This window comes from Erpetoichthys calabaricus, chromosome 4 (genome assembly GCF_900747795.2).
Source record: "Erpetoichthys calabaricus chromosome 4, fErpCal1.3, whole genome shotgun sequence".
NCBI classification, from domain to species: Eukaryota; Metazoa; Chordata; class Cladistia; order Polypteriformes; family Polypteridae; genus Erpetoichthys; species Erpetoichthys calabaricus.
In genome coordinates this window covers 209,721,161-209,740,633 of record NC_041397.2, presented here as the reverse complement: position 1 = coordinate 209,740,633, position 19,473 = coordinate 209,721,161, and the positions used below count along the sequence as shown (strand labels likewise).

At 33.4% G+C, this 19,473-nt stretch overlaps 1 protein-coding gene across 10 annotated transcripts in view; it reads right to left on the bottom strand.

Annotated features, from left to right (window-relative positions):
• Nucleotides 1-19,473, bottom strand: part of sytl2a (synaptotagmin-like 2a) — a 115,979-nt gene that overhangs the window by 8,204 nt on the left and 88,302 nt on the right. For 8 of the 10 annotated variants that reach the window (XM_051926936.1, XM_051926939.1, XM_051926942.1 and 5 more), the window contains 8 exons: nucleotides 18,022-18,116; nucleotides 12,297-12,416; nucleotides 7,111-7,280; nucleotides 6,325-6,427; nucleotides 5,412-5,573; nucleotides 5,034-5,112; nucleotides 4,610-4,709; nucleotides 734-939 (listed from right to left, as the gene is read on the bottom strand). In XM_051926936.1, the coding sequence (XP_051782896.1) occupies nucleotides 734-939; nucleotides 4,610-4,709; nucleotides 5,034-5,112; nucleotides 5,412-5,573; nucleotides 6,325-6,427; nucleotides 7,111-7,280; nucleotides 12,297-12,416; nucleotides 18,022-18,116 (1,035 nt within the window). The remainder of the gene's footprint in view (nucleotides 1-733; nucleotides 940-4,609; nucleotides 4,710-5,033; nucleotides 5,113-5,411; nucleotides 5,574-6,324; nucleotides 6,428-7,110; nucleotides 7,281-12,296; nucleotides 12,417-18,021; nucleotides 18,117-19,473) is intronic. The other 2 variants (XM_051926940.1, XM_051926941.1) reach the window with 1 other exon arrangement.

Here is a 19,473-nt window from a genome sequence, read left to right as displayed (position 1 = left end):
CTAAAACTTCCTGGTAGACGGCTGCGTTGACCTTGGACCTCAGAAAACACAATGGACCAATACCAGCAGATGACATGGCACCCCAAACCATCAGTGACTGTGGAAACTTTACACTGGACCTCATGCAACGTGGATTCTGTGCCTCTCCACTCTTCCTCCAGACTCTGGGACCTTGATTTCCAAAGGAAATGCAAAATTTACTTTCATCAGAGAACATAACTTTGGACCACTCAGCAGCAGTCCAGTCCTTTTTGTCTTTAGCCCAGGCGAGACGCTTCTGACGCGTTCTCTTGTTCAAGAGTGGCTTGACACAAGGAATGCGACAGCTGAAACCCATGTCTTGCATACGTCTGTGCGTGGTGGTTCTTGAAGCACTGACTCCAGCTGCAGTCCACTCTTTGTGAATACATAGATATATATATATATATATATATATATATATATATACACACACACATATACATATACATATATACATATATATATATACATATATATATATATATATACATATATATATATATATACATATATATATATATATATATATATATATATATATATATACACACATACACACACACATACATACATACATACATACATACACACACATTCATCTTTGCTTCTTGGATGATAGACCATAATGATGTGCTTTCCAACCTTTATAAAACAACCATACTGCTCCTCAGTATACAAAAGCTTGGAAAATTGGGGGTAAAAAAATACTTGCCTGTTCCAAGCCCTAGTCGTAGGCCTCCTAGAAAGTGATTGACCAGTTTGTCATGATCCCATACTGTTAACTCAACACATGCTTCCTTAAGATCATCAGGCCTGAATCCATCATAAACCATTGTATGGTTAAATAACGGGTTAGCAGACTTCTTAACAATTCTTGTTTTCTGGCGACTTTTTCTACTAGTGTCGGGTAATACAGAACTAAAGGGTTAAAAAAAAAAAACCACAAATTAAAAATAAAGACAGTACCTTCAAAATGAAAATATGTAATGAAATATACTATAAGCATAACAAATAATGTAAAATCAAATTAAGTTTACATTATCCAATTGGTAAACATTACAACTAATTAGAATATTAAGTAAAATGATCTTAATACATTTTAAAACTTTAAAATTATCCATATAAACTAATTTTAGGTAAAGTCACATTAAAAAAAATAAAAAGTGTGAAGTTGGTGAAAAGCTGCATCTGCAGCTGCTCTGTTTCTTTCTAAATAGGAAAGATAACAGGCATGGAATTTAAGCTACATATCTTATCAGGTGTACAACTCAACAGGAAAGAGAAGACAACATACAGAGGAAGGGAAGAAGGGAACAAAGGGTATATGTTAAAAGCTGTTCATTACAGAAGATGACTTTTAAAACATTAAAAATAGTAGTTTAATGCAAGCATAACTAGAAAGAAAAAAAACCATCATAAGCACTAGTTAATTTGAGGGATGGTAAAAGTATGAAAGCAATTTTGGGAGATCATGTTTGGGCTCTTCCAAAACAACATAACATTGAGAAGACTATACTTAATTATAAAACAAATAGAACCCCTCAAATTTAATGATATATACTGTATATAATCATTGTATTCAGTATGAGCTACCTGCCTATAAAACTGGAGTTCCAGCAACTTTGGAAAATTTACAGAGGTTTGAATATTGCAATAAAACATGCAGAAATATAAAAGAAACACAATGAAAAGTATGACTATCACCCTATCACTTCATGCATGTGATTACTGTAGAAATATTCAACATACAGTATAATCCAATATAGTAAAAAATACAATGTGACAATTTTTACTGATGCTTTTGTGTATTACAGTGAAAGGTCCAATGTACTGAAAACCTGCAGGTTGATAGTTAATATAATGTATTTTTTCAGTGGGACAGGGAGCAGGCAAACATCTAAGGACTGTGTACTTAGATACCCATTCAATTACAGAAATGTATGGATATTTGACAAGCACAGACAAACTACACTGAAAAAGTGCTAAAGTAGTTACATACATACGAATGCATTTAAATTGAACACTGTCACACTTACACGTTAATCAAAATATCTTTAAACAGCAAACAGAGACATAACACCAACAATATGTTAACTTACAGCGCCAAAAACAGTCTCTATAAACAACTTCCTTGTAATGTAAAATATAATTCAGAAATTAATATGACAGAAACAATGCACTTGACATAGCAACATCTTTATAGGAAAAAATAATCAATAAATAGTAATATATATGATCATGTATAAATGTGAATAATAGTTGTCATTTTAGTTCATTATGAGGGATGATCAAAACATTCTCATCCGGACTTATTAAAAAGAACAGTAGTAAAACCAGTCAAGTTTTATTTTTCAACATACTCCCTGTGAATGCTCATAGATTTGTTAAATTGTTCACAAAGCTTTCTATGAAAACTCAAATTAAATGTTTTGTCTTGCTTATGCAAACAGTTTTCTAAAGTTGAAGCGATATTTTAATCATTGCCAAACTGTAGTAAGTCCCACGAAAAAAAACTTTGGAATTCATGTGTGAGCCTGATGTTTTATTGAGAGGAAAAAGCAAAGGGCAATAATGTTGTTAACATTAAAATACACTCTAAACCCTCTCTTTACCTGCTCAATAACTTAAGAATAAGCTGAATAAAATGACAATGAATAAGCTACCAAGTAGTGTGGTAGACAATAGGACTTTAGGTACTTTCAAAACTAGATTTTATGTTATTTTAGAAAAAGTGAGTGGATAGGTCTGGTGAGCTTTGTTGGGCTTAATGGCCTGTTCTCATTTAGATTGTTCTAATGATGTGAAGCAAGAATGCCTAAGGCAAATATCGTAATTTGGAAGGGAACTGGCAAGTACACTAAAATCACAAGTATAAAGTTGACATATTTCATTCTAAAATAAATTCTCAAATATTTAAAAGCCATTAAGAACATTTACTTTTAGCATTACACTTAAGCATAATGATGTACTTGAGGGGTCAAATCTTGAATACAATTTGCACCTTTTTGCTAGCATACTACAGATAGGATAGAAAAAAAGGCTGGTGAATATCTAAGTAAGAATTACCAGACTTCTATCAGTCCTGAAGTATATGACTGAGTAAAATGCACATAAATTGAAAAAAAAGATTTAAAAAAAAAAAAAAAAAAAAAGTAAATATTTACAAATGTAGATAGTGATATTCTATTATTCAACAACATGGCTGAATGTAACACCTTTGACAACTTCAAATCTGGACTCAATTTTATTACTTTCAAACAGGGCATGATGAGATATAATGGGCTGCATAACCTATTTTTGTCAATATTTTATTAATTGTCCTTTGATTAAAAATGTATGTAACCACTGTAAACAATGTGAAATTATTTTATTATAGCACAAGCTACAAAATTCATTTAATTAATATTAAATCATCAAGTATTATCATAAACATAGCCACATAGAAAACACCACAGATGTATATGGTAAATGTTGAACTGTTTGCCAGTGTCATGGCATGTACTGATTTAAACATATAGTGGCCAGATGCTGACAGCTATCTGTGTTAAAAACCTTTTTTAATATTCTAAACTTATAAGATTACTTTTATCTAAATAAGTATTAATCAGCAAATCTGAGTCAACCAATATAAATAAAAAATTGAGTAGTGTACATCAATTATTAATAAATAGCACATCACTGTAATTTAAACAGTCATGCAGATATATGTGATTATTTGTGACTATTTACATATAGTTTTCATCTGCATACACTCTATAAACCTATATATAAAGTATTTTAGCTTGTACACATAATCCACATATTAAACCATCCAGTTGTATGCTCACAAAGTGCAAAATGCAAGCTTTTTTGCCAAAATATTGGTAAATAATTTCAGAAAATTAAAGTGGTCAACAAACAGGAAGCTACTGCACACAGTATTGCATTTTTCAACTGAAGACAGGAATCATGATCAATGAATGAAGGGGAGAGGCAGGTGTTTAATTCAAAAACACAATCCTGAGTGAGGGGGCTTCCTATTTGTAGAATACTTTAAATTTCTGGAGGCATTTAATTAGCAATAGTTTAGAAAAAAAAATACATGTGCTTTGCACATTGTTGAGCACACAGCTGGATGGTTCATGTGGATTATGTGACACAAGTAAAGAGAGAAGTTTTTGATACTGTTTGTTGTTGTCCAGCGTTAGTCACCAATGGCTCCCGTTCTATAAGAAACGTTACATCCATTCTCCAAGAAAACATGAAATTTAAAAAATTTTCTTACCATCACTACCAACTACATAACATATGGGAAAGGTAACATAAAAAGTATATAAATTTTAGGTGAAGTATTTCTTTAAAGCCAAGCTAGATGCTATTTTTCTCTAGCATTCAAGTGTCTTCTCTCCACTACCTGCTTTGGGAATGTAGGCGGTATTTTTTGGAATAGAATTAGTCTGTGAGATAAAAATTTCCTTCCTGTGCTTCCTGAAAAGTACAAACAGACAGTATAACCTATATGATACAAAGATAATCTATAAACCCATACTGTATGTTTAATTTGCAGGAAGACAAATATTTTGAATAAGTAACAGAAATTATACTGTACCATTTAACAAAGGAGTTAATGCCACTAGATCTCAACATTGGCAGGTTTTTGCAGTCCTTTACCCAAATGTAAACTTCACCTGTGCTGCTGGTCTTTTTACCTGTACCACAAAAAAGTCTGAGCATTACTATACTTGCAATGCATGACATCAGAGGAAAAAACTAATTACACTTGATTCTCATGAGTACACATACCTATTGCAATTATGAACTAAAAGAAAAATCAAAGGTTTCTTAGATGCTGACATTTATTGAAAAACTATTAAATATAAAAAATGCTTCTGTTATGTAATTACATTTTTGGTACTGTATAAATTAATCAATATGCTTATCTTTTTGGCATAGTTTAAATTCAGACTCTTAACAGCATTGTACTTTGTGCTCATAAATATAAGGAAATCATTGATTCGCTCAGATGAATTTACCATGAGAGGGCTGAGGGTCAAAGCGGAGAGCTACTTTCATCTCTCCCCTGTACGTCAAGCCTTGGCTAGCAGATGGAGTCTGTGTGAGAGAAAGTTAACAATACAACAGTTACCATAACATATGAAATTATATATATATTTTTTTAAGATAAATCAAATAAAACTTGATGTGCAGAGTAACAATGTTTGCTAACAAAGAAGTACGTTTAATTAAAAATCTACAAAAAATAATCTATAGCCACGCAGTTCAATAAACTCCAAGTGGATTATTCTCAACGCACTTCTATATTATTATATATATATATATATATATATATATATGCTGTTGAAGCAATTTTGTGTGTACTGCAAAATGGCAATTAAAACAAAAGGTCTTACTCTTGGTCTAAGAGGAAACCAGTTCATTTGCTTGTCCTCCCAGTTCCAGCTTGCCAAATCCACGTCTACTTCACCAAGAAAGCTGTTCCGTCCAAATGTGTCATTGTGCCAGACAGAGAGGTTGAGTGTTTGTGTTTTCAGGGTATCATTGTCAATTTTATACTGCAGAGAAATTAGATGGTATTTTACAAACTCCAGTATCCATTGTGATGGATAGAATGGTTGCTGCCAGCCCCCTAAGCATGTTGTCCTTGTACCAAAGGTTAAAATATGATTCTTTATCAAAAAACTGTTTGTATTTTAAAAACTGGACAGCAGATGTTTGAAAACAAACAGAAGGCTAATGAAACAGGACATATACATTTTATTTTACCTATTTTCATGCTACAAAACAATTCAAACAATTATGTATGGATATATTCCGGTAAAGCAATAATTCTAAGAATCATTAAAAAAAAAAAAAAAAATTGTGCATTCTCTCAACCACAGTAACAATGTCTTTGGATTTGCTCTGGATAATTCTGAAAAAATAAGTGACATTTTTAAACTACTATCCAATGTGTTGAGAATTACCAAATCAGACATCATGCCTGATGTTATGTATAATAAGTGACTGACTGGACAGATTCTAACACTCGTGAGTTTGAGAATGTCTCGTTTAAAATCACATTGCTAAGTTTTTAAAGTTAGTAGTGTAAGTAGTGTAATGTTGCTGTACATACGGACTTACCCTTATTGTTCTTGCGTCTTTTCCCCACCATATTTCAGTCATTTATTTAGATGACAAAATAATACCCCCCTTAATAATAATTTGTTTCTCTGAACTTCAACTAAATGTAACCGGATTGAAAATTAAATAATGTGTGGTAGTGTGAGCCCGAATTAATTAATCTTAGTAAGTTAAAATTCTAACCCGCAGGATTTCGTTGAATGTTGGATTCAAAGTCTTCTTTTTTACGGAAGTCTTCCTTTTGCCCATCTTTGCCTTATCTGGTAGAAGATAACTTTTAACATACCTAATAAAAAGAAAACACCCTCAATAAATAAGATTTTAAAAATGAGCAAAAAATGTATATCCTTACACCAGTTATCTGTAAACAACAGTTTTTGGTGGTCTAGAATTTAGAAGACTAAAACTACATTTGTCTAAAATACATTAATACAAAAAGATTCTAACATATGACAGTGTTAAACCATAAACAAAATAATGAAAAAACATGCATGTAAATATGCAATTTTAACCAGGAAAAGATATGTTGATTTGCTTTCTTATGAGCAGCATGCACTTCAGCATTAAACAAAATCTACAGAAAAAAAGTGTATGCTACATAGTTAGACAAATAATAGGCATTTAGAATATTACAAGATAGTTACATGATAATCTCTGATACTGACATCATTAACAATACTGAACATAGATGGGTAATTTGTTTTTGATGCAGGGAAGAAACACAAATGTGTAAGCACTTATTTCAGTATAAATGTTGAGTTTGTTTCTATTAAATACCACTAATATTGTGAAATGTCCAAAGATTTCAGAAAATTGGTTAATGTTTAATAACAAAGAGCTTAATATCCAAGTTTAATTAAAAAGGAGTTTAGACAAATGTCATCAAGTATGTTTTAATACATAATTTTCTTAATGTGGTTTTGTTTTCCACAATTATAAACATATTTCATTCCTAGTGTTTCCACTTACGGATCTGAGCGTTGTTTTTTTGGTTCTGCTGCTGCCAAGTCTTTGCACTGGACCACAAAGATATGTAACTCTTTTAATTTGCTCACATAGTCGAGGGCAAACTGAATATTTCCTTTGACATCCACATTTCCAAAATCTCCACTATATACACTCATGACACTGCCACTAACCTTCAGGTATAATGAAGGAAACAAAAAACAAAAATTAAAAAAAAAAAAAAAAATCAAATTCAGGTGCAAAACAAAATTAACAATGTGTATGCATATGCTTTACTGATGGTAAGGCTGCAGTAGTCTGATCATTAAACAAACATTTCTCCTAACATTCACGTTGAAGTTGTAAATAAAAGTAGATGCTTCAAATTAGCTTTTAAAAAGTGACAAAAATCAAAAAAGTTAAAATATTTTAGTTACACTAAGTGTACATACACTTAAATGATTTCTTCAACTACTAGAATTCAAGACAAAAAAAAATCTGCCTTAATGTGTATAATCCTAGAAAAACAAAGATATTCATTATGCCCCTTCACTATCGAAGCCAATTCCATGTATAAAAAAAAATTTCAACATTATTTAATTTTAGGGCTATTTAAAGCACTCTGGCATTGCAAAATCATTATTTTATTTGAACTATTAAATAAAACTATCATATATAATAACCTCATCATCGACATGCAAAGCACTTACATTTATTTGCATATAAGGAGTGCATTTGGCTTCACTTACTATTAAATAATAAAATAAACAAAATTACCCTCCAGTCATATTATTTTAATAATGATATGCATTTTGTAAATTTACATTCAATATGCTGTGACAGTATTATTGGTTTTGTGGTTCAGTGGTGAGAATGCAGAGCACTTCAGTTTGAAGTTCATTATGCTGGAAACTCAAGCTACACTTTCAAAATGATGGCATTATGAATTTCAACTGAACATTAAGTGTCTCTAGTAATTCTGAAAACACACAATCACCATTATTTAATATGTTATTATATAAAAATATCTACACTACCATATAATTAAGAGGATGTGCAAAATACATAATAAGAATCTTTACTGTGAGCAAAATCTACCAGAATACATTTTAAATCAAATGCAACTGCCAAAACCTATTCCAGCACCATCAGGCATATGACAGAAAATGAACTTGGATACAAAATCAGTCCATAGCAAGAAAAACATGCACACCATCACAATCATCCATAGTAATTTGGTTTAAGTCAACAATTATTGTAAACTCCACATTTTTTGAAATATGTAAAGAAATCACATTATATGGAAAAAATGTATCCATTGAGAGACTGTGAAAAGCTAAGAGAATGAATGACGTAACTCAGATGTAAACTAAAGTGTCTATTGCTGTGACACAGTACATCTGACTACTTAATGTGTTACTTTAGCAATGGCACTCATACTTACTGAAAATGATATTTATAGTGATAAAACAAATACAAGGTTTGGCAATCACATAAACCACTAACTGCTTCAGCACCTTAATGAAGCATAATGTGCCACTTAAATCTTACATGTATTATTACTTCTTTTTTTGTGCTGAACTCTTTGTGTCTCACTATCTTGCTCAAAACGTAGTGTTGAAAAAACTTCCCAGCTATAACATTTACTGGATTATGCCTATGGTACCTAACTGACATTATATACAGAGGCTAAGTGTGAGTAGTGCCCAGGCATTAACTGCTTTTTCAATTATATTTATATATGTATATATTTTGTGGAAACTGTGCAAATAAAGTCTTTGCTTTTCTGGAAGTAAAATAACATGACTTCTTTAAATCTATATAGTCCATAGTATATTGTTAAAATGTATAATATAAAAGTGCTGCTCAAGCTCTTGTTGTAATGATGCAGATGTTTTATTAATCAACACGTACAAATATAATGTAATGGACTACGAAACTAGGTCAAGATTCAATTCCTGTAAACATCTGTTCATTCAGCAACATGCAAATACAGGAAGACAAGAAAGTCAGCACCAATAACTGCTGCTGAATGAACTTCAGATATTTAATAGAGTAGAATGTGTGGCTTTGAGCACTATGAAGAAAAAAATGAAGGCACCATTATGTAGATGGAAGGGTGTGCAGATAAAAAGGCTAGGAGATGATTCTGAGAAATTCTTTCCTAAGCATAGAAACAATAGAGACTAATACTTTGCTTCTGTGAGGTACATGACATCAAACTCATGTTATTGATTAAAGTATTAAAAGTAAAGATAGGTGATGGAATTAAAATAGTCATGAATATTAATTACACTGAATAAATTCAGTTTATTGCTTATTTTATTCAAGGTAAACATTACCATTTAGTAATTTATACAACTATGTATCAATCAGTGCGCATCTCCAAAATGTAAAATAGTTTGTTGCATTTCTTACATTTTATGTTTCCATCTATAAAGTTAAGTTTCATTAGTTTTTCCTTGTATTACGTAGCTGTGTTCTATGTATTATAGCTTGGTTTAACACAAAGGCTTTATTTACATTTCTGTTTATTAAATCAATTAAAGATATCCATGGGTGTTTAGTTTAAAATGCAAAGCCAAATGTGTGCAAATAATTCTACTCTGGCATGTTAGTGCATTATGTATGCAAGTATAAATTGATATTAACTGTTGGCATTTCAAAGAGAAAACAAAATAGCCTAAATGAATATGTCAGTGTTTGATTTATCAGTTGTACATATACACATATTAATAAAATGAGTTTTTTAAAGCAAGACTTATTGTAAACTAAAATGCTAAATCATACGTAGGATGCTGAATCTTCTATGTGAGCCAAGTTTACAAAGGAGGAAGGGAAAAAAGTTGTTTCCTAATAAACGCTACTTCTTACTCTTAAACATGCTACAGTATAACAGTCCTGCTTTTCCTAGTGACTTAGCTTTGGTTGCTGGTCATTGAAAAACACAATTTTAAAGGCAAGTGCATTTGTTTAAATAGAAATGAGTAATCAGTAAGAACAATATGAAATTTGAGTATACTATTATTAAATGTTTATGATTTTCATTTGTTTATATTGTTCACACAAATGATTTCTTTTTGTGTTTTTCCTCAGTTCTATGTTGTCATTCTTTAAAGTTCACTAATGCAAATGTATATGCAAAGAAATCTGGAGGGAAGATTTGGAAATGTTTGGAGTGGGTGAGAAATCCCCATTCAAAGAAAGCAGACGTGCATTTGAACAATTTCGGAGGTCCGGGGTAGGGGTTCCCTTTCAAAGTTCCTAGACGTCAATATATATAATAATGTAGTAGCTTGTGGGGGACTGTTAAGTTTAAACTGACAGCATCCGCCCAGGCTTGACTTACACATATGTGTATGTGTGTAAAAATGTGTCTAATTTCTTTTAAGAACTTTAATACACAACTTACAAGGGGTGTTCAATAATTTATCTACCTGAGTAGGAAAGAAAGTAGCAAGCATGCCGAAACAAGTCTGGGTATGTTGTGACATGTCTCAAGATTACTCATGCACAGTTGTAGCTCAGTGCTAGTCTAACATTCCAAGAGACAGGATGTCAGGAGAGTCCTTGTGTGAATCAAGTAAGCTTTTTCACAACAATGTTCCGGTTCACATGTCACGCCAATCAAAGGCTGTCATCAGAGAATGTGGGTTCCAGAATCTGAACCATACACAAAACTCTTTTTTTTTCCTACTGAGGTATATACATTATTGAACAGTCCTCATATCTATATTAGACATTTTAAGAAATTCAATCGGTGAAACATCTCTTTTAATAAAAAGTCTGACTGAAATGGCCAAATTGTTTCCATATAATACACAATGTTCATTATATAGTTATTTAAAACAATGACAGAATACAAATACTTGTATGTATACATATATGCATAGAGGCAGGGCGGCTTCAGTACAAGGCAAGACATGCAATAGGAATAACGGTTTATGAAAACATTTTAAAGCCTTAGTGTTTGTTTTAATTTTATAATGGATGAATCACTTCATTGATCTAGTGATTATTCTAATGTTATATGGCAAAAGAAAAATTAACATGGACGACACAGTAGTTTAGAGGTTAGTGCTGCTGCCTCACAGACCCAGCTTTCTGGGTATACGAGTCATGTGTCCAGAAATCCATTCATATGGAATCTGTATGTTCCTCTGTTCTACTTCACAACACACATGCATATTAGGTAAACTCACTACTCTACATTAGCCCTGTGTGCATAGGAGTGTGTGAGAGAGTTTGGGCCCTGTGGAATTCTGTCCATGACCGTTTCTTGCCATAAACTAAATGCTACTAGAATGGATTCTGGCCTCATTAAGGTCTGAATTTAGCTAAGGGGTTTTGACTGTGTATGTTATATAATTTAATAAATAAATTAAGAAAGATTGTAGCATCAGTGTAAGTCATGTTTTCACCTTGAGACTCTAACAGAAAAAAATATTATTCTATATTGAAACCTCTGAGAAAAATATGTGATCATCAATTCCCAAACTGAACCAAGGCATGGAATATAGAACGGTAAAGTCTCCAGCAGTTACATACTGATATTAAGCTGCAAGAAGATAACACTTATTACCACTTTATAAATTCATGCATTATTGTTTTGTGCTTTATATTTCTCTTAAATGCGGTGTCTGGGAGTTTAGCAACTTAGCATTTCACTATATATTGTACTATATGTATAATTTGTATGTGACAAACAATATTTGACTTGACTGTGCTCATGGCTAGGCATATTTATGAATATATGAAAATAAGCATGAAGAATAAAATCAGTTATTCACTCCCAATTGCTGATTTATCCAATACACCAATACTTTAAATGTATACAGCTGTAAAATAGTTCTACTGTACTTTTAAAGAGGTTCAGATGCTGTTTGCCATGAATGTCACTAAATAATATTTTGTTAGTATCATACATTACATTATGAAAGGAGAAAGTGAAAGAAAGATTACTTTTAACATCAGTTTTGAAAAACAGAAAAAAGAATTTAACCCTTTTCTCAAATTATTCTTTTCCCCATATAGCTACAAAACATTATTTACAACTTAGTTAGGAGCCTACACCAAGAGACATTGTTAACTAAACTGCATTATGCATTAACAGAAGCAAGGTTAGACAATTTACAAAGCTACACTTTAGTATGGTTAGAGGAAGAAAAAAAAAAAAAAGAAAAAGCTTAGGGTTTGCTTGGTCAACATACAGAGGACAATGATGCCATGCCAGAGGAGCTGCTAAGATTGGTTAAAGAGCTGGCGGTCTTCTTGTGTCTGCCAACAGGGAAACTGCTTTCTGAAGTTGAATCAGTCTCTCTATCATCGCTCTATAAGACAGCATACAAACAACAACAGCTGGTTAAGAAACACGCTTCTTTATTCTGTCACTGAATTAACACATTTGTTGGATATAGGGTCGCTTATATGTTATACAAATGTAACGTCATTCTAATCTGTCTCACCACTGTTTATACTAAGATTCCTTGGCATCATTCAGGGATAGCAGAAACTAGCAGAAACTGCAGCCTACACAGGTTTTTGTGTTCCATTACTCTGTACTGGAAATGCATAGGTGGACACCTGTTAGATATAACTGAAATTTCTAGACAATTACAGTTAAATCTTTTAAGACATAAACATGAACTTTTACCATGATGATTTTATGGAGTTTAGGCATGTACTGTTAAATATTGAATCATCAACACAAAGTCTGTAAAAAACGATTATAATCTTTACTTTTTAAATTAAACACATTTAATTGTTTCTGACTAGAAATGATGGTCTGTATTTATCCATTGACATCTACTTTAGGTGTTTCTTTGAAGCATGTGTTAATTGTGGACATGGAAAGAAAAGTTATGTCAGTCCAAGCAAGGGCAGTAAACAAACATACAGTAACTACAAATCCATCCACCTATTTCCTGAACATGCAGGATGACAGAACCTACTGTATATCACCAGCACAAGGCACATGCCATAACTCCTAGTTAAACAGTTGAATTTAACAGAAAAAATGCAAGTAGTACAGCACTTTGGAATAAGAAAATTAAAATCCTTTCATCTCTTCATCCTTTTTCACACTCTTAAACCCAATTAAAGACATTTTAAACAGCTTATTAAATTTTCACTTCATTCTAAGTTTAACAAATTAACCAGCTTTCTATTCTAGTAAATCTGATGAAGCAACATTTGCTACTCGTACATTTTTTTTCACTTGCTTTTTAATTTATGATTTCATGACAATAAAGACTGAATTATGATTTGACTAGTTCTCTGTTCAAAAGATAAGAAAATGGGAGCAGCAGAACTGGGATCCACTGCCAGTACTACTTTTAAACCAGTAAAATTTAGATCACTAAGGTTGGTTAGTACTGCATAGCCATTGTGTTTTACATAAACTCTTGATTAGGGAAAGGGCAGCCATACAGGAATTAGTGGAGACATGTGTGTACAGTATCTTATTTCATTTATCTTAAATATTAAAAAAAAATTAAATCTTGCAATCTTTTCAAAATCATCACAGAATGAAACTTTTGTTAACTTTATGTGCGCAGCATACTGTACATACACTGATAGTTCTTAGTTCTAACTTGATAGGAGGTATTCTGAATTTAGATAGAAAGAGGGTTATTCATTTATTGATTTTTTCATAAAGTTGTACCGGTAAATATTTCATGGCTACAGTATCAAAGAATGTAATCAATTGTTGTTTGCTTGTACTGCAGAAGCAAACAAACACTAGCTTTCTGCCCTGAAGAAAACTTTCAGATTTAAACTTTAAAACTGCTTTCGGTACTAAGTCATCTATACATGGTAACATATTATTTCCTACATAATTTACAGTTAACCAGTCTAAAGCAATCAGAAGATCTGACAGATATTCTAAACATCTTTTTCTTAACTTTATTTAATTGAAGAAATACCTACCAAGTGATTTACTTGGATGGCACATTTCAGCATCATTTGAAACACATCAATAACTTATTTAGTAGACTCTGCTGTCATTTACATGGACTTCTTGATGTAAATTGTGCTCTTTATATACATACATATGCAAAGCCCATTTCCAAAAAAGTTGGGACATTTTCTAAAAATGCATTAAAAACTAAAACCTGTAATTTGGTAATTCACTTGAACATTTATTTAACAGGCAAAAGGACAAAGAAAAGATTTTCAGTGTTTTCGCCAACAAACTTAATTCTATTTGTTAAACATAAACAAATTTAGAAATATAGCATCAAGTCAATGAAACTTCTGGAATATTGATCTGGTCACTTAAGTAGCAGAGGGGATTCTTAATCAGTTTCAGCTGCTTTGGTGTTAATGAAATTAACAACAGGTGCACTAGTGGGGCAACAATGAGATGACCCCCAAAGCAGGAATGGTTTAACAGGTGGAGGCCACTGACATTTTTCCCCTACTCATCTTTTCTGACTGTTTTTTCACTAGTTTTGCATTTGTCTATGGTCAGCATCACTACTGGTAGCATGAGGTGATACCTGGACCCTACAGAGGTTGCACAGGTAGTCCAACTTCTCCAGGATGGCAAATCAATGAGTGCCATTGCCAGACGGTTTGCTGCGTCTCCCAGCACAGTCTCAAGGGCATGGAGGAGATTCCAGGAGACAGGCAGCTACTCTAGGAGAGCTGGACAGGGCCGTAAAAGGCCCTTAACCCATCAGTAGGACCAGTATCTGCTCCTTTGGGCAAGAAGGAACAGGATGAGCACTGCTACAAAATGACCTCCAGCAGGCCACTGGTGTGAATGTCTCTGACCAAACAATCAGAAACAGACTTCACGAGAGTGGCCCGAGAGCCAGACATCCTCTAGTGGGTCCTGTGCTCACTGCCCGGCAGCATGGAGCATTTGCCACAGAATACCAGAATTGGCAGGGCCATCACTGGCACCATGTGCTTTTCAAAGATGAGAGCGGGTTCACCCTAAGCACACGTGACAGACGTGAAAGGGTCTGGAGAAGCCATGGAGAATGTTATGCTGTCTGTAACATCGTTGAGCATGACCGGTTTGGTGGTGACTCAGTGATGGTCTGGGGAGGCATATCTATGGAGGGATGCACAGACCTCTACAGGCTAGACAACGGGACCTTGACTGCCATTAGGTATCGGGATGAAATCCTTGGACCCACTGTCAGACACTATGCTGGTGCAGTAGGTCCTGGGTTCCTTCTGGTGCACGACAATGCCTGGCTTCATGTGGCGACAGTATGCAGGCAGTTCCAGGAGGATGAAGGAATTGATACCATTGACTGGCCCCCACGCTCGCCTGACCTAAATCCAATAGAACACCTGTGGGACATTATGTTTCGGTCCATCCAGGAGCTCAGTGATGCCCTAGTCCAGATATGGGAGGAGATCCCCCAGGACACCATCTGTTATCTCATTAGCAGCATGCCCAGACGTTGTCAAGCATGCATACAAGCACGTGGGGGCCATACAAACTACTGAGTATGATTTTGAGTTGCTGCAGTGAAATTTTGGCAAAATGGACTAGCCTGCTGCATCATTTTTTCACTTAGATTTTCGGGGTGTCTTTGAATTCAGCCCTCTGTAGATTGATAATTTTCATTTCCATCAAACGATGTGGCATCTTTTCATTCCTAACACATTACCCAGTTCATATCAGAATAGATATCCAGCACGACTGATGAGGCAATAACTCCCCTAGGACACTAAAGGGCATCCGTCCTGGGTGGCTGTGGCACCACGGATTCCCGCAGGGCATGTTAAGGGCTGGAGTTTAGTGAAGCCCTGTTGGGTTCCATGGGGGCTGCACGGCCCTATTGAGGACCTCCAGCACACCTAGGAAATGATTCCAGGTAATACTGATGAGCCACCTGGAACACTCCTGGGACCTGAATAAGAGGCGCTGCCTCACTTCGTTGAATGGACAGAGCCAGAAAGAAGAAGACAAAACCTGAGGAGGAGTGGAGGAGGGTGGACTGGCAGCAAGAAGAGACTATATATTGGTGTGTGGGTAATTGTGTTGAACCTGTGTCTTGCCAGTCTGTGTCCGGGTTAGGGCAGCTGTATGCCCCCGGTTGCTTCAAAATAATATTATATATACACACACACACACACACACACACATCAAATCCCATTATAGTGAATACCAAAGTGATGAAATTTTCAGAATAACGAACACTTTTTGTTGGGTTGGATAAACGTTCATGCATTATGTTAAACAGATTGTTTTAATGTATTGTAAATTGCAGTATAACGAATGTTTCTTTGACCAAAAATGGCCACCGAAGATAATAATACAATGCAAAAAATACTTAATGCCGCACCTATACTTCGGGAAAATGGCAACATGCTGTCTCTTTCTTGTTACTTGAAAAGAAAGCAACAGTCTGTTGCAAGTCTTGGCAAGGCTCAGTGCGAGTGTAGGTGAGACATCATACACATAGCTGAATTCTGAGTCAGTGCACCACCAAGCGTTCACATGGGCAGTTGTATCATATGCGGATACTGTACTGTCGAGTTTCATGAACCAAAAAAAAAGTGAAAATGGTTTCAGTTTACACTGAAAGAAAAATGAATCTCCTAAAAAGTTGATTCCAGAATGAAAAAAATGAAGTGGAAAAAGCATTCAGAATTGCGCCTTCAATGCTGTCAACAATTTTGAAGTATCGAAAAAAATAGAAGACAAAGTTAAAGTTAGGGTGGACCTGAACGAGAAAAAAAAAAACAGATGCAGATTTCTATTTCTGTATTAAAAAATACATCTAACATCTCCTTTTCATTCTGTATTCATACCTGTATTTCTATTAAAGAAAAAAAAAGTTACATCAAATGTCTCATTTTCAAATAAAATATTTAAGAAGCAAAATACAGGTACTGTCAAGCTTAGGTCACAGATTTAGCAGCACTAGAAACAGAAACAGGAGTCCAGGTTTGGTTGTTAAATGTTCTAAACTTCGTGTGACAAGCACGTTACATGGCAAGAGGCAGCAGAGCAGCTATGGAGCTGTCCTTGCGCTGCTGCCATTAGAGATGGCGAATCGCCAGCAACCCTGGTCACAATAGTATACGTATTTTCCTCATATTTGTTATGAAGAAATATCCTTTATAACTAAATATTTTTGTTACAATGGGATTCCACCTGTATGTGTATACAATTTATATTTATTATATATATATATATATATATATATATATATATATATATATATATTTATTTTTATTTATATATATATATATATATATATATATATATATATATATATATATATATATATATATATATATATATATATATATATATATATATATATATATATATACATACATACACACACACACACACACATACATATATATATATATATATACAAATATATATACACATACATACACACACACACACACACACACACACACACACACACACACACACACACAGTAGCCATCCACTCTCTGCATCTCTTAACTATTGAAGCACTTTTGGAAAAGAAATGGGTGGGTGGATACGTTCATACTGTTTAAAGTTTGCTTACTACCTGGTTGAAATATTTTTAATTAACAACCAAGTCAAATTATTTAAAATGATTTTATTTCAATAACATTCACCAAAAAAGCATTTTTCTCTATTCAAAAGTAAAATCGTAATCTATATTTAAGTCTTAACAATACCTCTGTCAATATCAGTAAATAAATATAGCTATGACTTGAAGAGTTGAAATCTTGATGCACAGATTACTTTCCAGCTAAAAAGATGAGAAAATGTACAAGGATTTATGTAGCAATAATAGCAAAGGCACCATCAAATTACTTTCCATTTTTGAAACAGTTAAGACACCACATACAAAAGATCAGACTTCAGATCACAGTTTCACATAAAAAAAATAGTATATCTAACAGTAAATTGACTATTTGATTTGCTATTTAGACTATTTATTAAGAATTAATTACCTCTTGCTGCAGGAAAGCAGGAACTGACTTGCTCATTTGCTTTATTTTTTCAGGATCAGACACCATGGAGACTGGAGAAGAGGGAACTGTGGAAACTAAGAAATAATGTTTTATTCTTGACACGGAACATATTGGACCTTCTATATAATTTTATCATCATCATATGTAATCCTAATCCTAACCTTAATTTACTTTTTACATTTTCTTTCCTAGACTATTAAAATATAAATTAACACTATGTAACTGACTTTACTGAAATATTTCTAGAACTAAAATAATTTTTGTTTTGCTCCCAAAGGCTGGACATAAATATACACACATTTGTAGCAAACATGACTGAAGTAACATTAGACACAATCAGAAGCTATATTAGGAGTGAGCAGGTGTAATGATTTGTTTTATGTTTCCCTTACCAGGAATGCTTATTTTATTATACATTTTATGTGTTAGAGAGTTGGCAAATGGTTTGGGTTGATTTAATGAATTTACCAATCTGATCCTCCATATAGCAATAATGGTACCTGAAGCTCTGGAGCTATTTTAACACATTCTGTCTGCATTTGTATGGACTTTATTAGGAAATAATGTAGAAGTCTCAAGGTTTAGAATTTAGAAGTTCAAAACCCTTCAAAATCACTGTGGCTTAGGAGGTAGTGTTACAAACAGTGCTTAAGTTTCAGGTATGATCCTTGGCATAGACAAATTCTGCGTAGATGTTTTTTCAATGAAATGCAATTTCAAAATAATATTTACAAATAAAAACTGAAGATCTTGTCTTCCACATTCTGCTTCTAGGATAAGCATCCTCCTGCTAACCTAAAGTTTGAAATTGGATTGCCTGGATTCTAGGAACACTGTATCTTTAATAAAATGTAATAATGAACAAAATGTATTATTTAAGACTGATGTACCCATTGATAAATTTTAGACTTTAGTTTTTGATGGGTAGTACTAGGACACCCATAGTAGGCTTATTTATATCCCCTAGACTCGCATACTGCAATTTCCATCCATCCATCCATCCCTATTAAGCTAAAAGTTTATTTTGGACTTTTGCTTAATAAATTTAATTAGACACAAACTGAAATTCAGTTTTGATTAGATTTTTTTTTTTTTTTTACATTTTTAACCCAAACACAACTTTTTTTTAATTATTGAAGCAGCCTGGGTCTTTAAGTGCAACACTTAAGTAATGCCCCAAGACCTTAAAGAAAAGAAACCAATGAATTAGCATATTGTTTATAAATCTGTTTAAAAAGCAGCCGATACTCAGTGTATTCTGGTGTTTCTGTTCAAAAAACATCTATCTGGTCTTTGGCTACAACTTTTCTGTGTTATTGGAGGTTATGCAGTCTTCCTCTGCATTAATGAAAGAAGCTAAACTAGAGCAGACTACTGGCCTTGAACCTAATTTCCTAATTTATAGATGTTTATACAAAACATTTGGTTTAT